The following is a 19,161-nucleotide window of genomic DNA, read 5'->3' as shown; positions in this document are numbered from 1 at the left end:
TTGGGAGTATATTGAGTAGATCCATAAATAAAATATCTAAATACATGTACAAACCTATTGGAATTATACTACTGAGCAATTTTATTTTATTTTATAATATCCTTGAGAACAGTTTGGAGATCCTGTGTTAAATAAGCTCATATCTTACAGGAACAAAATAAGTAATGCTAATATCACTTCCAAGGTGAAATTTAATTCCAATTGTTCATTTAACTCAAAATATACTACTTCCCAACAAAGTGCTCCTATGATTTCTTAGTGTTGAATCAGAGAGATGTGGCTGAAATATTCCTAGAACCATGCAGAATATTTTTTTAAAAATTTGTATTGTACACATAAAATCAGCTTCAAAGCTATAAATCAACTTCAGCTATGAAAACAGCAAAAGCAAAAATAAATGATAGAAAATTTTACTTGGCTTTTTATGTTAGAAAGATTTGATAGAAAAAACCTGCCATATTCTATCAAGTCATATAACCTTCAACACATTTATTTTTCAGTGAAAAAGAAAATTATATTGTGGGGGTGTGAACAGAGAAGCCCAAGAAGCTTGAGTTAAAACTTTTGTCAAAGTGAATAAAAAGCAATTAATACAAGAAAATTATACGTCATAATGTTAAAATTAAATATATAAATTTCTGAGTGATTGAAATTACGTAACTACCAAAAGAATAACTACAAAATTCTCGGCATTAAATTAGTCTAGGAAGTGGTATACAATAGCCACTGAGTTATAACAGATTTTTACAAAAATGCCAACATAGATGATAAGATTTCCAGGGAATCTAGGGTCTTCTCTGCAAGAGACTGAACAGAGCAATACTTACAGTTTACACTTTCAGGGTAATATGAAATAACTACGTATGAATTATTATGTGTCAATCTTAGTATCAAACTGTTTTCCCCTCTTAATAAGGATATTTTCTTCTTTGGAGTGACAGGAAAATTACTAGCTCTCTCTCTGCTAATGGAATATTTCTCCAGCATGTTCAGTCAGATGCTTTAGCACTTGTAAATCATATTAAAAGAAGAAATAGTATAACTGAAGAGTTGCCTTGCCTAAAAACACAGGGGAAATCTAGAAAGTAGACTCAATGGGGAGGACGTAATGATTTGTTTCTGAAAAAAATACTACATTCAGAGAAATTTTGATTGCATGGTTAAGAAGTCAGAAAATGTCACGCTTAATACCATACGCAAAACCCTACTACTGCCCTCTTGTGCACATGCATCCAGTGGCTCTTTAGATTTCTCACAGTACATTCTTTGTGTGAGAGCACATATGTGTTTTTCAGCAACCTTATTCCTTGTAAACAGTTATGGTACATTAACACTGAAAGCACCTGCCATACAAACAATGAACTTTCAAGACTCTAATGCTGTCAAAGAGGTGATGTTATTTTTTTAAAGTTCCCTAATCTGGGACTATATAATTGGCAAGATATCATCAATGTGTTTTTCTTTGAACATCCTGCCTGACTCACCATGCCTGAAAGCTTAATAGGAGGGCTAATTCCGAGTTCCAGACAACAGATGCACACAGTTTGCAGTAGCAAAATTTACTTGTACATAGGCCATGTTCCCCTGCAATATTTAGTTATTATCAAAATTTCTTCTGTCATAGCATGGCTTCTGAATTTCCTCACTGGTTCTTAGTGAAAGTAATTTGCTCATTGCCTTTAAAACAGCACTCTCCACTTAATAATAGTTCTTCCCCTAACCATGCTCAGCAGGTACAAACTATACTGTAGTCCCAGCCGCACCACACATACACAGTTAGGTCTAGTGGAGCTGGATGTTCAGTACCTGTCCAGTCTTATTTAGGGCTATTCATAGAAAATGCAGATCACTTTGCATAGGCTGCCAAAATAGTTCTTTATAGTCAGACTGTAGCAAAAAGATTATTGATGGGTGGTACCAGAAAAATTACGCAGAATGTATTACATTTTAATATTCCACATTACAACAGTATTCTGAAAATGCAGACTCTATACAAGATTTCTATTTTAGCATCTAAAACTTTTAAAGTGCACTCTAAAAAATCCTTTAAAAGTGTATTCTAAAGAGATAAGATAGGAATTACTTAATGTATTTATACCCATATGTTAAAAAAGCCCCCAAATCTCCAGAACTCCACAAGTGTTCTTCTGGAGCAATCCCTACTTGAATTTTTGGGATTCAGGAGCTTTTTACCATTTTCACTTTAACAGCTCACAGTCACACACTAAGATACTCAGGAGACTCCAAAGAAAGTATCAATGATACCTTTTCTCCTTTCTGTTTTGGAACTACACGTTCTGACTCCTTATCACACTTGTTGCCCAACAGTATTACGTCCACTTCATCACCTGCTTTCTAAAAGAGAACCAGCATTAATAAATGTCAAGTAAGAAAAAAGCAAACAACATAAGTCCTTCACCTTCAGTTCACACGAACTCTCAGCACTTCACTTTCTTGAAAGTAAAGGCTAAATTCTGTCCTGACCTTCATATGTGGAAATATTTTCCATCAGTTACTGGGATTAGGAATGAAACAGCATGATTGCAAAGAGCAGAAAAAAGCTACTTAGAAGTGTTGTGTATAATTTCCAACCCCTTTCATAAGATATAAAGTATATGGTGCATGGGCACCATCTTCTGATGAGTGCTCCATCTTGAGGCTTTAAAGTGACTGGAAATGCCCTGAATTCACAGACACTTCCCTCTCTAAAGTAATAGATCCATGGATTAGCATATGACTCCGGTCTACATCCAGCACTCACAAGTTAAAAGGAAAGAATTTGCTGCACCTCAAAGAGCACCTCTCTGTACTTCACTTTTGCACACAGACAGTAAAATTACATTCAAAGTGTTCTAACTCAACATAAAAGTCTGATTATTCCAAGACACTAGGAAGAAGGCAATAGATTTTTAATGAAGCAAAATTTAAGAACCTCATTGATCCCAAAAGGAAGAAAAATCTACCTTTTTGACCTTGTCTCCATCCTTCATTCCTCTAATCCGCTCATGTGCATGATGACTGTGAAATGCACTGGGTTCTTTACATCACTGTTATTTTAAGATAAGCTATTGTAACTATGCATGACTGGAATAATGACAAGGAAAGGGAACAGTTCTGCAACAGCATGTGAATTTGAAAACTGACATTTGTCGTGGAAGTCATTATATTTAAAACCACTTTTGGTGCTTAAATGGAGGAAGCTGAGGGTCTCACTTTAGAGGCAATTGAAGTTAACGTGGTCTGACTGCCATGGCTTTTATTCCGGAGGCACATGCTCACACAGCTTCTTTGATGACTCAAAAAGCCTGGTCTCAGGCTGCACATCTCTCTCCACCAGGACACTGATGAAACCTCTGATCTCTGTCATCATCCATCATCCTAATTTTTATAACTTTGCCATAAGACAGAATCATTCATAATCATCTTGCTGAAAGCTCACTCACATATGCATGCATGTCCTTCCAGAGAAATGCAGAGAAAAACCTCTATTCAGTAAAGGATGAGAGAATCATTATTTTTAGTCTATTTGTACTTTTACAACTACGTTGCCTCATTTGAAGAGTACAGCAGCAGGCACAATTTACTATTAGGGAACGCTATTTCATTTTTTTAATCCATTTTCCTCTTAGAGTCAGCTAAACTTATTTCATACCCAGACCTGATGTTCAAGATAACATAGTATTAAAATGAAGTAAACTTAACACAAGAGTAGGAAGTACAGGCCTAAAATAGTGAATCAGTCTAACCTAGATTAACAGATCAAAATGTTGGCCATTTCAGAATGCACTGGAGATTCACTCATTATGGTCAATGGCTATTCTACATAAAATCACATAAATCAGTCCCAAAATAGGGTAAATAGACAATTTAATCTCATCACAAATCAACTTTTCATTTGAAAGAAGCATGAATGTTGATGAACGTTTTATGAGAGACATTTGACTTTACTCTGAAGTTAAAGTCAAAGGGTAATACTTGCATACTGCACATACAAAACCACTGAACTCATTCTGCAACTTTATTTCTGTATAAATAGCACAAATTTTTGCAGTAGGAATGTTTATTCTAAACAGCTTCAAACAATAACAAAATTTTAAAGAAGTCAGAGGTACCAGGCCTTTCAGTAATTATTTATCAGTATTACCAATCAGTATTTATTTCTGCAAATAACCAATAATTCTATATCAATATAATGCATTAATGTATATTCACTTTGTCTGGAGCCTCCACCAAAGCACTCAAAGTACTCCTTTTTTAAAGATAATGTCTTGCAGTTTCTTGCATTTAGAAAACTGAAGATTATACACTAAAATGATGTCGACTTTAGATTCTGAAAACTGACTATGTAGATGAAGACTTAAAAAATTAAGTCAGTGACTAGGCAGAAGTTTGACCATGTGCTCAGCTGGCATAAAAACTGCAAGGATACACTGATTTGAATTGGCCAAAAATATGGCTCTTCAGTGCTTCCAAAGCTCACTGTGTATTTTCATACTCTGTTATTTATAGCTCAGGAATAAGCTTTCCAAATGCAAAATCTAAAAGATGATGGCTATTTTACTGTTGTTAAAATGCTACTATGCAAGTCGGCACTGACTAAGCTCTAGACTCAGGAAACATTTTTCCCCTCATATTAGGGAGAAGTACTATTAAAAATTACATCCATTTCATAAAGGCAAAAAAAATTTTTTTTAAAGATTTATAAAAAAAGAGTTTTGTTTTGGTATCTCAAAAATGCCAGATTTTTTGTACACTTTGTCAATTTTCCCTTGTGTTTTAATATTTCAAAGTTCACATTTTATTGAAGCTTAAAATAAAAACAACCTGAACTTGGAGAAAACCTACACTATTTTATTTTGAAAAAGAAAACATCAGCACTATATTTCTCTCAAAAAAAACTGGAGTCAGGAGATTTATTGAGACTAACCAAGTTTTCTGAGGTGTTTGGGAGAGCTTGGAGTCACCAGGTTTTGGCAAAAGGGTTTTTCTTCCGCTGGGTTCCCAGGCAGCTGGATCTGGCGGCAGCAGGAGCCAGGCTGCTCCGAGCAGTGGCCACGGGAGGGAGCAGTGACAGAGCCTCAAACCCAGCTCTGCCACACACTGGACTCAGAACACTGGACATTTGCACCACAGCACCACAGCCTCTTTAGCGACCTGCTGGCAGGGGACACCCACTCATGCCCTTCACCCTTCTGCTTAACGTTCACCCAGCCTGGGCACCCAACCAGGCAAATACACGAATCACTGCCTGACTACATGCCTATTAACAGAAATCAAAAATGCAAAAGGGAAAAAATATCTTGCTCGTCCCCTCTGTATGTGATTTGTCTGGTGGGGTTTTTTTTCTTTTCAAATGTTAGGTCTTTTTTTTCTGCAGTTCTTATTTTCCAGAGTTTATGTGAGTATGAAAAGCAGCAGATACCTTTACTGTAAAAGAACGACACCACATCTATACTTACAGGTTATTGGAAGAAACGATACTTTCACCTCTTAAATGGTGAGCACAGACCCGACCATGAAGGGCTGGCCTCAACCACCCCTGCAGAAATCTGACTGTGATGCTTACAAGCTCCTCCAGACTCCTTGTTGTATGAACCAATCTATCCAGTGATACATCTTCCAGAAACACCACCCTGTCCCTCCACCACACTTCCAGGGTGTAGTTGTGAAGGGCTGCATGATTTTGACACTCACTAAAGACAGTTGGAAAAGGGAACAGAAGTTTGTCTGTAGGTCCAAACAGGGAAACCCACACATGATAAATACACTATGGGAATACTTAATTAGTTTGTATATGAGGCAGAAATGTAGTACTAATATAATTTTTCACAGCTGATGAAGATGTACATGGTCAAACAGCAAGATGAAGGCAGGGCTGGAGAAGGCCTTAAAGCTGGGAAGTTTCCTCTTCCTACTCACTAGATAATGACAGTAGAAACTTACCCTTTGTAATACTGAAGAGCAAGTTATCAGGAATAGATTGCCCTCACAGTCTCTTTGACAGTATCACGTGGGCAATGTTCATATTATGATTCCCATACATGTCTCTTTCTATACATTTTTCTAAGTGCCACTTTATGACCTCAGTTACAAATGACTGGTTTCCAGGACTTCAGTGGAAATAAATAAATGATAAAATTTGTTTGCCTACTAGCAAACTTAGACTGCAGTAAATATAAACCAATTAATCCCACATAAACTAATTTAGTAAAGTGACAAGAACAAGAATTTTAAGTTCTAATCAGAGCCATAACAACAAACTCATCTACAAATTGGAACAATTAAATTTTCTGACATCAAGCTTTCCCTCCTGAGGAAGAAAAACTCAGAAGAATTTGAAGTCAAACTAATTTACATTTGTACAGCAGTTTGCTGTGCTGCTTTTATTTAAGTGTGATGAAGAAATACTGAAAGACAGTCCAGTCTTCCAGATGCACTAGATGAACTGAACCAAAAAAAGGCACTATGCAAAAATGTCAGCAACACAACACACTCATACCGTTTGTATGCTGGCTGAGAGGTCATTTCTTCAGGTAGGACAAATAGAAAGCTGATGTATTTCATTAGTGATTTAGGTGGGCAAGGACTTCTGGAAGTCATTTGGTCTAATCCCCTGACTGAAGATGGGCCAACTTCAAAGTCAGGTCAGGTTTCTCAAGGCCCTGTTGAATGGTGTTTTAAGTGTGTCCTTTAAGAGTTGCTCTCTTGGGCACCAATGTTTGAGCATTTGACCACTCTATTGTGAGGAATTGTTTGCCAATGTTTGTCAGAATCTTGTTCAAAACATCCTAGAAAGAGCTGCTTTCTGCAAATGGATTTGGTACACAGATGCTTCTACTTAATTTTCAAAGGCCAAACAGAATCAACCTTTCAGAACAGGTGTATACAACAGCTAAAAGCCACGTCACAAGACAAGAGGAACACTTTAATAAATTGCACATACCCTGCAATCCTACAAACAAATAAAGGTTTCAGGTTCCAAGTAATTTTCCTGCAATTATCATGGTCCTAATGAGTGTATTACAAATCCAATATACCTGTATTGGATATGCCAATAATGCCCTAAGATATTAATCTATGGGTGAGTATATTTTTCTACTAAGATTTTTAGGTACAGTCATGTTACTTTGTTTCCTCTAGTTCTGAATACAAATTTTACAGCAATACAGATATGGCAGCATATTTCTGTCTTGAATTTCCTTGAACGATAATTCAGTTTCAATAGGAAATTTGCTGTATTCCACACTTAAAATAACTGAAATATAATAAGAACATTACTGGTAATCTGATTGTAATTGCACTGACTGGTCAGCTTTTATAAAATCAATGGACTTCTTCAGAATGCTAAATTGCTTAGACTGTTATTTTTGACTGTTGTAAAAACGGCTTAGTACATTGAACAGATTTTTAAAAACTTTAAAATTTCTATGTGTAAAGAATTAAAAAATGAGAGCATAATGTAATAACTGAGCTGTATCAAAAATTCCTGTTTGGTTCAGGTGCAAGTTTTACAGTATCTGTTAGTCTGGTATTTAATGAAGCCTGTATTCTATCTGTTTTCTGTTTTAAAACTTATTTTCTCTATGCTTGCATATTTCAAAGGGTGCTGCAGCAATAGCCACTTTGATTCTGGGCATTTGTGGGGCATGAAATACTGGTTGGCATTCACAGACCAAAGAAAATGCAGGGAATGTCACCGACCTTCAGGAAGCAATTAATTTTCATGAAATGCCCTGAATTTAAACAGTTATTGCTTAAAAACATTTCTTTTGCAATGAATGGGTCCATATATTTCCACCAAGACGCTTCAGAAATTGATATCCCACTAGGACTAAATTAAATTTTTTATTATTATCTAGCTCTGTTACAACACTAATTGCTAGTTTTGAGGTTGGTGTAATCAATCATGCAATTTACATTTCTGAAAACTGGTTTAGATTGAGTATTTTTCGATTTTTTAAACTTTAAACTAATGAGGTACCTTCAGGGGTTAAGATTAAACAGTCTAAATAGCTTGAGTACATTTACAGGGAAGCTTTGAAGTGTCACAAACAGAAAGCAGGCTTGTGCAGGTGTCACTTCCTGACTGACTTAAGCAGATCTAAGCCTGCACAGTGGCTGCAGGAGCTAGTCCCATCCTGCCCTCCACCCTGGCCATACAGTCCTGAAACTTTTTTGCTGTTTATGGTTGTGCACCATAGCACACCGAGTCAATCACCCTGTTGATCTAATTAAAGATGACAGGACAAAATGACGCCTTTGGAGCCAGTGTGAATAAAAACAGGTATTTTATAGAGAAATTCGTACACTCAGGTATATAGATATATGCATAGATAGATAGATATTACTGGAATATATATGGATAATCTGTATTTTCAGCTTCAAATTACAGTAAATATACTATCCCACTGTGTGCTGAGTTAAATCTTAACCATAAAAATACACAAGCATGGAATATCTAGGTTTGGCTTTTATTTGCCCAACAGAAGGGCATATGTGCTTTTCTTAACAAAATAATAAAACAGATGTGTTAATTTGAAGTGTGTGCAGACAAGCCAGTAAGAATATTGTGCCATCGAATCTCCTTCAGTAACACATTACTGCAGTTAGGCTCTGTTGGCATTTTAAAATGGTTCTAAGGTCAAGGATAATGATGTACTAGGTCACCATGGTAATGCTGTTAATAATGAGATAATGTAAATGTAATGTTTTACCAAGAGTATGAGATACCTTCTGTATGTATTATTGGATATATGACCATGTGTAGTTCATTAATTCAGCTGTATACTGAAGCTGTGAAGAGAGAAAATGATGCGTTTGATGGTTTTATTTCAAACCCACTTTCTCAAGATGAACTCTCCCATCCACCATGTCATACTCCCACCAAATTGTAAGAGCATTAAAAACACTGCCTGAATGTTTATTTGATTTTAATCAACAAAGAGCACTACCTTGTTTGGATTCTTACACAAGCATGCTAACTTACACAACTGTGCTAACTACAGACTGCCATGGTACTGCTTAGGGGCAATCTCATTGCTCTCTACAGCCCCCTGAAGTAAGAGGGAATGGTGCTGATCTCTTCTCCCTGGCATGGAGAAACAGGACACATAGGAATGGCTCAAAGTTGTGCCAAGGAGGTTCAGACTGGACATTAGGAAGCATTTTTTTACTGAGAGGGTGGTCAAACACTGGAGCAGGCATCCTAGGGAGAAGGTTGACTCCCCAAGCCAAGTTAAGAGGCATTTGGAATATGCTCTTAATAATGTGCTTTAACTTTTGGTCAGCCCTAAAGTGGTCAGGTAGCTGGATTAGATGGTCACTGAGGGTCCCTTACAGCTGAACTTTCTGATCTAAAACTGACCTGCCTTTACCTAACACAGAACAGAACAAGGGAGACCTAGCAATAAAAACTTGGAATACAGGCAGCTGAATGATCTTATGTCTAAAGGCTTGCCTGCTCCTCCCTCCCTGGTTCCTCCCTTCACATGGTTCCCACACATTCTTCTCTCTTCGCCTTCCTACTCTCCTACCTGTTTACCTTGCACCAACTCCAAGAAGTGTCAGACCATTCTATGAGCCTCTTAAACTCACTGATGGAGCAGAAAAAAGATCCAACTTTTTTTGCTCTCTTAGTTTTCTATTGCATTAGCAAGTCAGAGTGAACCACAGAGGGCTCTTGGCAAGTTCCAAAAGCAGCAAATGTTTTGGCTCCAAAAGGAGGCAATGTTTAGGAGCAGGGAGGTGGGTAGCTACACTACCCTGTCTGGTAGCCACGTGCTGTTGAATCACTTCCTATTTTACATGAAAGCACGTGTTTGTGGCTGCAGCGCCACAGGCAGCTGAGCTAAACAAGCAGCTTCCCACCCCAATTCCTCCCTCTTGAAATCATCCTCTCAAGGAATATCCAGCAAGGACAAAGAGGATGTTTAATTCCTTTGATCTTGGGATAAGGTAACTACACTACAGTAATGAAAATAGAAAAGGGAAATAACTGGCTGTGATATGGAATTTTCATACAGAAACCAATTAAAATCCTGGGATGAGTTCATGAAGATTGACTTCTGTGTAGTCACTCCAGTGACAAAAGCATCATAACGCAGCATGCACAAAGCTGGATTGGGCACAATGTTTTAGAAGTACTTTAGAAAACACTCCTGCATCACCATGGGCTTGTCCTGGATAATATACATTTTGTTCCAGTTTCAGATGACAGTAATACTACTAATGCTGAGTTAAAGGCAAGAAATTCTGGTTATAAACATATAGAAACAAGAACAGATCTCATTCAGTCATTTAAAACAACACATTAATTACTTTCATTAAGAGATCAACGACTGACAGATCTATTTACCTCATATATGTCTTGCATCCACATTGTTATACTCTGAAAACTCTTCAGATTTGTGATGTCATATACAAGAACAAAGCCTTGTGCACCACGGAAATAGCTAGTACTAAGTGTATGGAATCGCTCCTGGCCAGCAGTATCCCTGAAAGAAATTGCAACAAATCACACACACACACAAACAAACCAATAAAAGATGATCAAAATGCATAAATCCCAAGAAAAATCACTTTAAGGAATATTGTCCAAATTTTGAATTATATACTCTAATGTGAAAGGAACAATAAAAGATATGGAAGAGAGACACAGCATTACAAGAAATACACTGGAAATTTATTCTGAATAATACAACTCTGTTAAGGAAGCCAAACCAGTGACTGAAGTCTGAGTATAATGTCAAGTCCATTGCTGCTTCTTTATCTACATAATAATTATGATCAACTGTCCCAGTTTAAATGAGACAAGGGTCTTTTGCTGAGGATGGATTAGGAGGAAAAGACCCAAACTTCTCTTTCTAAGCAATTATAAATCCAAAATTAAGAGGTTTTGATTGAAGGAAAACAAATTATGGAAAAGGGAAAATAACAGCCCTTTATTAAAAGGTATGTGTGTATTAACAGGAACACGAAAAAAACCCAAGTAAAACAACCAAGCAATACTCCTATACCCACCAATAATCCCCTTCAAGAACAAACCGATAAACTGGCAAAAGGAAAATTAAATAGTTCAACTTCTTGCACCCTTTGGTGCAGTTCCAACCACAGTCAGCAGGGGGCGCCGTCGGGTCACTGGAGATGCAAAATTTGTAATGTCCTGTACCATTCACCAGGTGGCGCTGTTGGGTCACTGGAGGTGTAGAACTTGTAGTGCCCTATTGTAGTCACCAGGTGGCGCTGTTGGATCACTGGAGGAGTAGAACTTGTAATGTCCAGTGCCCGTCACCAGGCGGCGCTGTGAGATCCTTGGCTGCTGCCAGGTGGGTTGGAGGAAAGGGAAAAAAACAACACTCCCCAGGGTATATCGGAGAAAGAACAAAAAAACTCGATTCCCCTTCCCTTCCCACACTGGAAAAAAAGGAGGGGGGAAGCAGGGAAGGAAAAAACCAGCAATAAAACAGAAAGTTCTCCCAATGGAAGAAAACTCACGAACTTCAGCTGGTTAGGGTTAGTTCTAAGCAGGGCCTGCAGCCAGCAACAGCTGAGAAGAGAACAGCAGCAAACTGCCCTCCGACAGGAAGAAAGACGAAACCAGGCAGCTCTGCAGCTTGCAGCAGGTCGTCCCCTCACCGGCACACACCCCAGCCACACCTCCCCATCTCCTTCCAGCCACACACCAGCCCCCCACAACTCCTCCCCCTTCATTGTCAAGGAGACTAATCTCAGCCATTAGTGGTCTGAAACGATTCCTTTGTTCACCTGATGGCTCATATACAGAGCACACACACACGGCAGGGGGAAGGGAAAGAAAAATTCCTTGCTAAAATCAGAACTATGACATCAACACAACTCAGGTGATAAAAAGAAATCTGGAGTACAAGCATTGCAGGAGTCAGGTGACATCCCCATATTCTGACAAGCCCTATGTAAACTCTGACACAAACAGTAATCTGGTTTAGATGGAAGACAGGTTTCAGGAAAAAATCAACAAAATACAGGGATGCAGTGACTCCCACACAAAATTATGCCTTAAGAAAGCTGTAAACAAGCCTGCAATACTTTTGTATTAAAGCTTGAGATCTAATAATGGTCAGGTAATTCATGTACAGATTTATTCCTTGAGAAGTTAAATACCGATAAATATAAATAGCATTCAGTACTGGATGCCTGGAGAGACGGCTGTCTCTCTTTAGAAAAGCCTCCAAACCAAAAAATAGTGTATGTTCAGAGACTCCTCTTAGTGGTTTTCTCTTGGTAATGCTTTTGAACATGCATTTGATGGGCAGTGAAATGTAAAATTTTCTTGCTTTGTCACTTCCCTCGATATTCCTATACAATTAAATATGCTTAATATAGATCATATAGATCATGCACTGTTTGTATGCTGGCAAGTTTTATTGTTAAAGCAACCCAGGGACAACCCTATTTTAAACTTAAAGTAGTTGCTGCAAAAAATGTGCTCCCCTAGGCTAAATTCAAGTGTTAAAATGACCTAGCAGGAACGTTTGCATGTTAGGGAGACATACGATCAAAAGCAGATGAGATTTTTCAGGTCATAATGCAATTTAGTTGGCTCTCATTTGTGATACAAATTAAAACTTACCATATCTGAAGTTTCACTCTTGTATCATTAAACATTACTGGCTTTACTTTAAAATCAATGCCTAAAAGAAAAAAAAGGAAAATCTGTAACATTTCTCACACTAACATGGATTCCCTTTGAATGATGTTTCTTATCTCTAGCTATCATGCAATTTTGAACAGAAAGTGAAAAGGAACAATACCAAACAAAGAATAACTAGCCAACCATATACATTCAACATGGAAGTTGCAGAAGGAAATTATTCAGTGGTGAAAGCGGCTATGTGCCAATACATTGCACAGATACAATACAAAGCAATGCCAATACCAAGCAACGGAGGGGCAGGCCAAAGCAAAGGTGCAGATACTCTAAAACTACGAGTAGGTATTTCCATGGATAGGCACGTGACAGCAGTTTCATGGCCCGTGCACAATAACACATGGTGCAAATATCTTGGTGATTTTCAACTGCATGGCAACTCTGAATGGGAAGGCAGACCTGCTTACAAAGCCATTACACGTGCAACGCCACTTTTCTGTCCTTACTTCCAAATCCCTAAAAAAAGTATCCAGGGTTACATGAACAGGAATAGGAGCTGGCTGTACTAATTACACACAAAGACAAAACTTACACTGGATTTAATTCAATATGAAGAGGACTGTCTCTACAGCCTAAATCACCATGTATCACAGATCCAGAATTCTAAAAGCAAGCATTAACATTTGAAATCAGTGCAGTATGTTGTTTCTGTATAGACAACAGATTTTACTCAAAATTATTTTCCTTGTAATTTAAGTGTTTTCCTTCATTATATTATCAAATTAGTACTCCAAATGCAGTAGATTATACCTGAATTTATGGGCTGCTAAAGTTCTAGTTTCAATATTACAATCAGCCAGCTATCAGCTGCTGTCTTAGAGTAGCACCTTTCAATCATTGTTTCCCCTATTTCTTTATTGCTGAAGTTTGAAATAACATTTGGTAATTTCTCTGATAGCTTTTTTCTCCACTGAAAAACAATAAGGGTCTCTTTGTTTATTATAGTAAATGAAGTTAAGGTGACGTTGCAATGGCTGACCATACTGTGTAGTCAAAATTCCATAAGATATACTATAGCTCCTTAAAATTACATCAGAGTGGCTTTTCACCTGTAGTAATGTCATTTGAAAGACCTAGACAGTTTGAAAAATCACAGAAATGTTAAGTTAATACCACTGTACTGATTTTTGTAAGAACCTGACTGCCAAATTAATTTATCAATGGAAAGTATCCATGTCAGCAAACTAAAAAATGCAACAAAGGAAATGTTCTCCTCCTTTGTACTGATAGATGTATTGTGCACAAAATTTTGACAAGTACACTCTCACATGCATGATTCTGATGCCATTAACATTTTTTGTGTCTATGTGGTGCGGGAGTTGAGGTGGATTTAAAAAAATTATTATGATAAACATGTCCTTCACTTGATGAGTTTTCATTGAAGCTTCAATGGAAGGATGAAATAGTATAATTGGTATCTGTAATTAGTATTACACAAAGCTTCCTTGATGGAATTAATAATGTCAGGTGGAAATGTAATTTAAGTCAAATTTGCTCATGTAAGGTGAAATTCCAATGTGATGGAAAACATTTGCTCCTGAAATTCACATGGTTTTGTTTAATTATCTGTATCATTTTCTACAATTGATGTTGAGAAGGACAGGGTACACACTGGGAGGCTGAAACATCAGTTTCAAATGGTGAGTTGGGAATACAGCAAAAAATTGTAAACCAGACAGGGATTCCCAGACCTATATGAGAAAGTTCTTAGTTGACATACATTTTAATAATAAATTGCTATAAGCTTTTTTTAAATTTATTTATAGAAAGGGAAGCAGAATGCTGAATCAGACTAAAACTTAATCTAAATTAAAATAAGGCGTATTGACTTCTTAAGTCAACTTCAAAATTTATTGACCTAAAAGGTCAATGAATGTTAGTGAAAAACAGAAGTCAATATGTTCTGCATGCATGAATTGTTCATGCCTTTATATGAAATTTCCAGCAAACTTAGCAAATTGCAAAGACAGAAAAGAAAAATGAGAACCACAATGCCAAAGACAGCTCACGGATTTCAGATGCTTTTAGGCCTACGTGTTCTACAACATGATCAACATAACAAAGCGAGCATTGATTACGGCTCTGGAGATAAATGTTATTGGAATGCAACAGCTTGTACTTGGTTCTTTTAGGCTGTCAAATGAAACCAAGAAGGGGTATGCTGGGTGCAAGTTCAAATTCTAGTTGTTATTTTCAAGTTTTATAGCCATGAAATTAATTTCTTTTCTTTACATTCCAAAGAACAAATATTCACATATTAGGACTGATGCACCTTATAGCAATTAGGTCTAAAAAGCACAAAAATAGTCAGCTGTAATTCAGGGTAATTCAGCTGTGAAATGCCCCTCTGTTCCCTCAATATCTATAAAATAGGCTTTGGCTATCTGCAAAAGTCCTCTTCAAAGAGGTCTTTCGCAATTGGCCTAGAAATGACGATACACTTTTCACGCCAACAGAGCTGGTGAGTTCCTGACAGAAAATGATCAAAAAATATGTCTATCCAGAGAAAACACGAGTTTGAGCAGCTTAGCAGGATGCAACAGTGAGAACACAGGCAGAGGATGATGAATGCTCACTTACTGTCAATACACCATCTTCAACTCCAGAAACAGGGGAGCAGTTGCTATCAGCTCCTGTGCCCAAACTGGGCAAGCACCCAGTGAGATGTTGTGGGTTGAATTTTCACTGTGTTACTTCTACCCATACTTAACCCCTACTAGTTATTGGTGTACTACTTGTATCAGGCTCTTTTCCTGTACATGTCAAGAAGTATCTGAAGTGGTGTGGTATCTGAGCAGTCACAAGTAATGACAATTGCTGGTTTGCTAAGAAAAGCAACTCATAGGATAAGATGGTTCAACAGAATAGTAAGTGACAAAAAAATCCAGTCTTTTAAAAAAAAAAGGAATTAAGACGTGGAATGCCATTGGTGATGTAAACACAAACCTTCACTACGGTTCGTTTTTGCTGATTAGCTCTACTTTATTTCCTTCTAAAGTAAGTATCAAGGCATCTACACAGACTTTTTACTCCTAATACTGAAGCTGTACCACGTTAAACTATGACAGAACTGAGAGGACTCAGAGCTGTGCAGAAATACTTCTCAAAGAAAACACGTGTGCTGCAGGACCACAGCCACCACTAATACAGCAAAATAACCTCACAGTTCATGAGATCACAATTCTGTTCACTGGTATAGAAGGGGTTTTTTTTGTTCATAAAGTTTCTCTACGGTTTTATATGCAATGCCATTGTTTAAACAAAAACATTTATTCTTTATAGTCTATTCATAATACAATGCATCCGCCTTATGATGCGTACAAGTTTAATTAGAAAACTATAAGTGCTTATAATTTATCCGAACTGTGTAATTGAAGAGGAGGAAGGGCACCCAGCCTTGAGTGTTTAAGCGATGCATTAAAAGTCTTCAATGAAAATTTACTGTGAATGCATTTTTTGCTTTTTCTCATAAACTACATAATTTTAGAAAATATTACTACTACGGAAGCCTACTACAAAACCTGTGGTTGGTTTTTTCCCCTGCAGTAACACTAGAGTTTTTCCTAGTAACAGAAATCTGTGATTCCTGATGACACAGAAATGAGACTTCCAACAACCTTTTAACTTCTGTGCATGTGACCCTTTGCCACTAAGGAATGTGGGGGCACATGAATTTGTCAATGAACTCAGAATGCTGCAACACTGCACAGCTGAGATAATCTTTCCTCTACTCAAATCACTTTTCACCTGGACAGGTAAGGTGAGAAATCACTTAACAGCAGATGAGCATTTAATAGGCTGCACAACAGAAAGGGATAATTTGACAGAGTTTGTATCTGATAAAAACATCCAGATAAAAACAGTTACTTGTTTTGATAGTGTCAACAGTGAGAGAGAAGACATCAGGAACTGAGAAAACATTGTATTGTGTCTTCTTCCTTTACAACATTAGGAGCCACAACCTATAGGGCTTCTTCTCCATTGTAGCTGTCTACATAAAATAAGAAACTTTCACTTCCAATATTATTCTTTTGGAAGACATCACTCACAATCCCATTTGCTTTCAAAGTCTAAGCTCTAATACACCTGTCAAGATGGAATTAAATGGAACACAGTATTTCAGAAATAACTTAAAAAACATATTCAGGTAACAAAAACCACATCTGGATGATTCATTGACATAAACAGTTTTTAAATCTCTCAATAATAGGTGTCAGTAATAAAACTAACAAAGTTAATCTCAGTCCATAACTGTCACAAAAACTCATATTATCTTTGGTATTCCTTGAAACAGTTTAAGTCATAACTTGGAAACTATATTCTTAATATCATCACTGTATAAAAGGTTTTGAGTCTGCAGTAAACTGAGTTAGGACCAAAATCTCAAAATAATAACCTCATGGTGAGGAATCTCTGTCCCAGTATAAAACACATCAATAAAGCTGATGTTTATTTTCATGGCCATTCCTTGGGGGTTCTTTGCTAAACCTGGCAACAAGCTGCCTGTTATGAGGATCAATTTCCCAACTTCACTGTTAGTTGTGTTCTTCCCTCCTTTTTCATGATGGTTTCAAAAAATGTTTTGCAAGAACAGGCAGGAAAATAAAAAGTGGTTTAAAGTTCAGCTGTTCTCACGTGGGCAGGTCAAGTCATCTCATGGACATTAAGTATTTCCTGGACCAACTACTGACACAGCTACTGTCTGTTATCTAATTCAGATAAGCCAACTCCTCCCAGACTGAAAAATGTTTAAAAGAGCCATGAATATCCTAAATGCAGGAACACACAATTTCCTGGCATACTTTAGTCTTCTCTTCAAGAGCAAAGAAAATGAAAAAAAACAAAACAACAACAACTCATACACACAAACTTTTAGAAATTCAAAATTTCCCAGGCAAAAACTGGGAAAATCTCCACAGCAAATCAAACCACTGCATACACATAACATGTTTGCCTGCTGATGACACGGGTTTCAGCATGTGGACAATTAGCTTGTGGGGCTGGGATACCAAGGAAGTGGGAAGTTCCCCATCATTCCCCATTTGCGGTGGTGCTGGAGGAGGCAGCATGGTGGTACAGCACAGAACGGATACGGTCTGGCAGGGCTAGTTAGTTCCATCACATCAATGGCTATTCTTTAATCTTTAATCATCATGCATGCAGCTACCTACAGTAGTACATATTTTGACTTTATACCATTAAAATTATTAGTGTAAAGTTAAATCTCTTTCTATTCTGAAAGATGGAGGAACTGGGCATTTTACTGACATCTGACATCTCTTTGAGGTTGGTATCTGAAAGGAGGTTGTAGGCAGGTCAGGGTTGGCCTCTTCTCCCAGGCAACAAGAGGATAAAGCCTTAAGCTGCACCAAGGGAGGTTTAGATTGGACAGAAAGGGTGATTAGACATTACAATGGACTGCTCAGGGAGGTGGTGGAGTCACTGTCCCTGGAGGTGTTTAAGGGAAGACTGGACATGGCACTTAATGCCATGGACTGGTCAGACATGGCACTGTTCGGTCACAGGCTGGGCCTGATGATCTCAGAGTGTCTTTTCCAACCTAATCGATTCTGTGGTTCTGTACAGCTTTCTCTGCACCCACACCAGTGTACAGCAGCAGGGCAAAGGGAACAGTAAGAACATGTTGTCTTCCCAAGTTTCAAACGGGAGTAGGTTCCCAAAGCCCAGATGAACAGCAAGGCCAGTGTAACAGGCCAGCACTCTGCAGTGGCTCTGGGTGACACATGTCCTGACACCCTGGCAAAGGTTTAAGTTGCTGGACGGGGGTGGACACGAGCAGAGCTCATCAGAGGGAGATCTGACATCTCCCAGACGGGCAGTGCGGCGCTGACAGCGCCGTGTGTGAGCCGCGGGCAGCCGGGGAGGGCAGGGCGAGGCGAGGGAGCGTGGCGGGCGGAGGCGCACGGAGCGGTCACTCACCGATCGTGGCCAAGTAGGAGGTGGCGGCAGTGCCGGCGGGCGGCGAGCCGGGCTCCGTGTACCGCCGCACGATGGAGGTCTTCCCCACGCAGGACTCTCCGGCCATCACGATTTTCACCAGCAGCGGCGGCGGCTCCTCCGCACCGCCCGGCCCCTTCCCCGGCCCCGCCATGGCGGGCGCCGAGTGCCGGCCGGGCCGGGCCGGGCCTGGCGGGGGACGGGACGGGGCGGGACGGGACGGGGCGGGAGAGGGTAGGGAAGCTCCTCAGGCTGCGGCTCGGCCACTGCCCCGAACCAGGGTTATGAAATTATGCAAAAACGAGCTGCTTGCCTTTTTTTTTTTTTTTTTAAATGAAGTTCCGTCACCGGGGAGGAAAGAGGGAACTTTCACAACGCCCATGACGCTTCCCCCGTGAAGTACAGAAATCAACAGTCTGGTTTCGCATTGCTTCCCAGCGCTAAAGACAGAGATAGAGGAAATAGGTGTTAAGAATTTCCTCTTTTTCGCTTTCAGTTTGTTCTCATCTGACAGTCAA

The 19,161-nt window shown here is 38.6% G+C and overlaps 1 protein-coding gene across 7 annotated transcripts in view; it reads right to left on the bottom strand.

Moving 5' to 3' along the window:
• LOC126635733 (ras-related protein Rab-10-like) overlaps window positions 1–18,825 on the bottom strand; it is a 31,364-nt gene extending 12,539 nt beyond the window's left edge. For all 7 annotated transcript variants that reach the window (XR_007627779.1, XR_007627781.1, XM_050307231.1 and 4 more), the window contains exons 1-4: window positions 18,626–18,825; window positions 12,608–12,668; window positions 10,355–10,493; window positions 2,266–2,355 (exon numbers count right to left, since the gene is read on the bottom strand). Coding sequence is in view for 5 of the 7 variants with exons in the window: in XM_050307231.1 (XP_050163188.1) it covers window positions 2,266–2,355; window positions 10,355–10,493; window positions 12,608–12,668; window positions 18,626–18,797 (462 nt within the window). In the remaining 2 variants the exon portion in view is untranslated. The remainder of the gene's footprint in view (window positions 1–2,265; window positions 2,356–10,354; window positions 10,494–12,607; window positions 12,669–18,625) is intronic.
• Between the last annotated feature and the right edge of the window lie 336 nt (window positions 18,826–19,161).

Source organism: Myiozetetes cayanensis, unplaced genomic scaffold (genome assembly GCF_022539395.1).
Source record: "Myiozetetes cayanensis isolate MyiCay16 unplaced genomic scaffold, myiCay2020 scf1, whole genome shotgun sequence".
NCBI classification, from domain to species: domain Eukaryota; kingdom Metazoa; phylum Chordata; class Aves; order Passeriformes; family Tyrannidae; genus Myiozetetes; species Myiozetetes cayanensis.
Note: the sequence above shows the minus strand (reverse complement) of the source record. Positions and strands in the feature narration are given on the sequence as shown.